The 6,000-nt window shown below is 48.1% G+C and overlaps 1 protein-coding gene across 5 annotated transcripts in view; it reads right to left on the minus strand.

Annotated features, from left to right (window-relative positions):
* LOC139051750 (nose resistant to fluoxetine protein 6-like) overlaps window positions 1-3,167 on the minus strand; it is a 77,670-nt gene extending 74,503 nt beyond the window's left edge. For 3 of the 5 annotated variants that reach the window (XR_011509524.1, XR_011509525.1, XM_070528747.1), the window contains exons 1-2: window positions 2,263-3,167; window positions 1,075-1,286 (exon numbers count right to left, since the gene is read on the minus strand). Coding sequence is in view for 1 of the 5 variants with exons in the window: in XM_070528747.1 (XP_070384848.1) it covers window positions 1,075-1,286; window positions 2,263-2,512 (462 nt within the window). In the remaining 4 variants the exon portion in view is untranslated. Of the gene's footprint in view, window positions 1-1,074; window positions 1,287-1,758; window positions 1,983-2,262 lie in introns of those variants that run through there. The other 2 variants (XR_011509526.1, XR_011509527.1) reach the window with 2 other exon arrangements.
* Window positions 3,168-6,000: the final 2,833 nt, after the last annotated feature.

A 6,000-nucleotide genomic window follows, 5' to 3' on the forward strand; every position in this document is an offset into this window, starting at 1 on the left:
ACCATTGTGGCGAGTGCAAGGCAGCAGTACATACGGGATGGGTCGATAGTAAAAACACTTGCGATAACAGGCCTTCCGGATTGCTTCGGTGTGTTTATTGACACCATTGGGCCCGTCTCAGGGTAGGAAATGTTCATGGCTTTAGAGGTTCCATCGTCCACACATGTTGCCGGCTCAAAGCTTGCTTCGGCACTTGACAATGGCCACAGCGACTGGCGATATTGTACAGTGCTCGCGGAATGAAACGCGACAGGGAGCATATACTAGAGCCCTGCATATATGCAAAGTACTCGAAAGTACCATGTCATCTCAATAGGAATCTGGACACCGACGGTGACGGGGACTCCGGTCTAAATGTACGCGCCAAAATTACGTTCATGTGATACGAACTGATAAGGGTGCAAACTGAAGTATGAGCATTAGTTAGCCATAAATTGACGCGTTTCATTCCGTGAGCACTGTATGTGTGAGTTGCGATAAAGCTCCACGAAAAACGTTGAGAGCGTAAGTTACAGTAGCGACATGGCCATGACGTAGCGCATGCTTAACTCAAGCACCTTCAAACCGGTGACCTTTCAGTTCATAGCATATCTTTCCCGTGCTCTACGAGTGCTAAAGGTAGCATGTAAAAGGTGCTAAAGGTGTAAAAGGTGCTAAAGGTGTACACGTAAGAGAGTTTATACACAACTTATATGCTCTTCTTCGTTGTCGTTTTCTTTGGTTCTAGGAAGGTAGTCGGGCGTCTTAGTCGCAAGTATTCTGTAAGTGGATACAACCAGGCATCATTGTGAAATTTCAGTAAGGTTCTGTAGTTGCAGTCCATTCGAGCGCCTGTGCTCAAGTCAACCAAAAATCTAGCCCCTCATTCCTGCCTTTATCCTTTTGGCTCAACGGCAGGCTACTTCGTGGTACGTTTTGCTCTGTTTCGCTAATACTAATTTTTCGCTCTTCGCTTTTCATAGAGAGTATCATGCAAGCAATGGAGAAGTTTCTGTGGTCTGTGACTCCTCTTCTTCAAGTGACATTCTATTGATACACGCGCCACCCAGTTGCAACAAACTCTGGCCAGCTCACCCGCTCGTGGGCCATGATGAAGTTAGGCAGCATCTCGTCAAAGAATGAGGTGTCATTGGCCATCTTGACGTAGACGTTGCAGTACTGGCCGCGCGCCACTTCGCCGCCGTTCCGGTCACGGGCCACGGTCTCGATGCACTCGTCGAAGGAACCCAGGTCGGACCACGTGCCCTGGAACAGCCCCGTCGGGTACTTGGCGCTTGCGTCGATCACTGCGAGGGAAGACGCACCATGGTCGGCCGGTTGGTATCACACAATTCAACTAGAAACCCAAATGCAACTGCACGTTGCTAAATGAGAAAACAAGAACAAGGCATACCCAGGCATGTGGTCCGCCTATTGACCCCAATAAAGCAAAATTGACATGTTAACAACGATGGCGTGGTGGGCTAGTTGGTAAAGCGTCTAAAAGGGTTAGCAGTGCACACGGACGGCGGCAGAGAGAAGAACAAGACAAAGCACTAATTGTAGCTCTATGTCCTGTTGTTCTTCACTCAGTCTCCGTCTTTGTGCGCTGCTAACCCTTTAAGATGAGAACTTCATTCTTTTACCGATGCAAGTCACTCAATGCCCTTAATTTCAAACAATAGGTAACACTGTTATAGAGAAACGTAGCAAGGTGCTCCGGGATATGACGCATATTCACTCTAACAAAATAGCTTTACACAGAAGAACGCTACCAACCATGCGAAATCAAATACGCGCCGAGTTGGCATACGTTCCAGGAATGCCGACGGCTCATGGACGGGTAACATGTCGCGTTTGCTCACAACGATGACGCGTACCTACTGGGGGTACTGGTGGGCTTGCGGCATTTGTCACATCTTGGCCCTGAAGCAGTACTTCAACCTTACCACGATGTTTGGTTTTCTTTCCCTTTTCTGATGGCGCGGTATGCGGTAACTTCTTCCTCCTTCACTTTGTTTACCTCGTTGTGTCTGCCGGGATAAGACGGGCGCGAGGATGACGGCTGGAGGAGAGGCTGTTCATGCATTGACTAGTTAACACGAATGAAGCGCAAGAAGGAACATTTGCGTGGAACGCGTATTTTCGCGATAAATCGCAAGAAAAGTTCAGGGCTCTCTACCAAATAATTTGCATAAAATATTTGTTTTTCGGCTATCCCCAGTTGATAAAGACGAGCTTGGGCTCGTGTTCTCGCGCGATCACGCGATCTAGCGTGCTCACGCGCTCCGCGTGGTAAAAGACGAAAGGGAACGAAAGGACACGTCAGCGGCCAGAGCAGCAGCAGCCACCGCAGCGGATGGCCCCGTTCTACAACGCCATGCAGGGCAGCGCTCCCGTCTCGAAAGATGTCATCCACCCACGAGCACCACATGCGGCCAGCCGTCGTCGGGGCCGGCGAGAAGAGCGCGGTGGCCCGCGCGCCCAGCATCCATCGGGCACCCGGGCTCCTTGGAACAACGGCGGACTCCATCGAGCTGTTCCGGCGACGCGAGGTGGTCCACTGGCGCAGGAGGCCACGCGGCCTCTCCAGCGCGGACGTCACCGCCAGGAGCGAGCTCGGCGCTACGCGGAAGGTCAACGGGTGCCGCTGCAGGAGGCCTCGCACCGGGCCTCGCTTCTCCGCCGAGTGCTAAGCGGACAAGCGGCGGCGTCATCGGCGAGCGGGCACGTGCCGTGTGCATGAACAACGGGAGCACCGGGACGTCGCTCGGGCCGAGGGGGCGTCGCTCCTGTTGCTCGCCTGCGCCCCGGGCCTCCTACTGGCGGCGAGCCCAGTGCACCCGTCCGCGGTGCGCCCCCGGATTATGCTCTCCATCACACCGGGGGTGCCCCTGCCGATGACCTGTCCGCGCCGGCACTGCTCGCCGCAGCCCCAGCCTGCCCGGGCCACGATGCAGCAGCGGTGGAGCCTCATCCGCCGGGCCAGAGGGCGACGTCACGGGCCCTGTTGAATCGCTCGGCTCGCACGACGCGGGCTTGGGGTGTCGGTGCTGCCGTCCTGCAGCACCAGCACCCCGATGTTTTTTGCGAAGGCTGCGCTGACTAACTTTTTTGCAGCGTGTTCTTGTGTGATTTTGTGTGTTTCAATTTTTCTTTATTTCAAATTGTACATAAAATGAAATCTATGGCAATGGTGTTTTGTGATTCTTCGCAGGCGACGGTCTGTTCTGAGACCGTCGGTGCTTGGTATTTTTAGCGCCGAGGCGATATACTAGTGGCGGAGATTTAGGTTCTGAAACTTGCTGCGTCTTCTAGAGACAGTGGAGCAACAGTGCCCGAAACGGACTAGCTGTCAATATATCGTGCAACTTGCTGCGTCATCTAGTGACGGAACAATAGGCCACGAAATTTGCCGTGTCATCTAGTCACGCAACAGCAGGACTCTGAAACTTTCTGTGTTGTCTTGTTGTCGGCTTGCTATGCAATTAATGCATTTTCACGACGTCTACGTACGTAGGCGTTGTATGCGGAATTGCTGCTCTTCCACAGCTGAGGTTAGCGTAGTTTCTGCATTTTAGCACTACTGATCTTAAATAATAAACGTAACTTCTGCAATACAGTGTGTAGCTATATTTCTTGAATGCTAATCTCATTACTGTTGATAGAGATCGTGAGATAGGCAGATGTACATACATGTAGAGCCTAGACGTTAATAGATAGAAGATGATGATGATGATGATGGCCTCATATTATGGCTCATACCCACACTCGGGGATTGGCCAAGAATAGCGTGCTGAAACGATTGCCTATTCTATTGCAGTGTTACATATTGGATGAGAAAACAGGAAAGAAAGGGAAACATATTAAAACAAACAAATTACAAAAGAACAATCACAAGTTATTCCTTTTGTTGGTTGTATCTAACCGCAAACCGCATCAAACACGTCCCTATGGCTGACCCCTATGACTGACGCACCGAAAGATAGTATGATTTCTGATGATAACATTAGCCCTGATTTAGCAAACGGAAGTTCTAGATTTCTTTTTCTTAACAATTTGTATCGCCGACATACAAAAAATAGTGATCTAGTGATTCTGTTTCTTCGCAGTATGGACACAGAGGCGATAGCGTCAGACCAGTCCTGTGTAAATATAGGTTTAAAGGAGGGACACGGCAGCGTAATCTCGTGATCACTACTTCTAATTGTCTTGATGGACACCAATGGATTTTCCATGGAAATTTTAGGTGCTGAAATTCTGTCCATGTCATTATGGATTCATTGACATCTCTATGAATTGAATATTGTCTATATCTAATTGCTGTTATGTGCACCACTACTCGAAGAACCGGCATCATAGGTCCACTCATGGATTATCGTGCTATTGAGTCTACCATTTCATTTAAATGTAAGCCAAAGTGGCCAGGTACCCATAATAGTTTTAGAGAATTACACTGTGGAGGAACTAATGTTAGAAACGTCTTTAGAGTTGCCGAATTGGATGAAGCTGTGGACGAAGTACAGACCGAAAGGTAATCTGGTATAATAACCGCACTTATTGAGTTCGAAGGCAGTTTCCGAAGCGCTAAAACCATTGCTAAAACCTCGGCTTCAAGAACGGGTGTGAAATCAGGCAGTCTCAAGGAGAATGACCAGCCAAGCGGAAGCGAGAAAATGCCCACGCCCGCCTTTTCGTTGTTCGCTTAAGCATCTGTCGCTATCATGTTATTTGTTTGTACGTGCGCAAGGCAATCTTGCAACAGGTTATTTAACCAAGTGGCTGATAGAAACTTCGAGTTTGGGGGGAAAAATTTCATCAAAATGTATCTTAATAGTCTGATTTGATTCGGTTGGTGGAATTACTTCTCGAATGTTCACATTACGGCTAACTAATTGTTTTTGTACGAATACAGTCTGTGGAGAATGAAAATGAGGCCAATGAGAAAGAAAGAAGGAATTTGGATAATTAGTAAAGGCGTATTGAGATCGTCTAAGCGAGAAGCTGTAAAATTTCAGAAATTATTGAATTGTTAAGATGCGAAATCTGCAGGGCAATTTCGGAAGCGCGCTTCTTGATAACATTAATAGCTACCAACCTGGGGAGTCCGAGAAACAGGCGTAGGGCCTAACGCTCCAAAAAAACCAGAGGCTTCTGCCGTACTTCACGTTTTTTTTGTTCATTTATTATTTTTTTGCGCTGTCCGTAGTTTGTGAATTTTGTGCTTGACTATTTGTGGGAAAAACTAGCGTCGTGTGATTGCGTTACTTTTGCGGACAAGACAGCTCTATGAGAGTTGAACATGATAACGACGATGATGAGGAAGATAATGACGATGATGATAATGACGAGGAGGAGAAGGTGAAATAAGTGCTATTGGAATATTGACGGGAGGCCCACTGGTCTACTTGGGGGCAAAGGGTGGTGAAGGGGTTCGCGAAACGAAGACACTGCCAGCGATTCACTGAAAAATGCTCGTCCGCTCAACGCGCCTACGACAACGCCGTGTCTGCAGTGGATGCCCGGCATCTACTCTGGACAAGTGGTGGGACAACGACAGTCTGTGAAAGTGTACTCGGGAATAAGTTAAGAACTGAACAACCTGAGTAATGTGGCTCTTAGGCAATGCTTTCTATAAGTTGCTCCTGCTGTATTTGGATGAAACTGGCCTCCATCTTTAGACATACCGGGTGTTTTAGCGAAGACTGTCAATTTTTTTTCAGACTCCTTGTGATTCCTTGTGGCAGATATCACAATTCTAGTCCATAAGCTGGTCTGCTCGAAGAGGTGAATATTACTTGCACAAAAAATTGCAATGCCTAATCGACTAATTAACAAGAATTTACTATTTACCTATTTCCTTATGGCACATATTGATATTCACAAATTCTAGCCAAAGATTCCGCAAGGCTGGAAGGAATTCTCAGGGTGACATCAGTTCCGAGATATTCTATTCCCGAACTTTGCGAGGAAATGCATTGGCGTTCCAGTTACTTTTAGGCTTCATTGTATAAAACGACG

The sequence above is a fragment of the Dermacentor albipictus genome, unplaced genomic scaffold, assembly GCF_038994185.2.
Source record: "Dermacentor albipictus isolate Rhodes 1998 colony unplaced genomic scaffold, USDA_Dalb.pri_finalv2 scaffold_14, whole genome shotgun sequence".
Taxonomy (NCBI): domain Eukaryota; kingdom Metazoa; phylum Arthropoda; class Arachnida; order Ixodida; family Ixodidae; genus Dermacentor; species Dermacentor albipictus.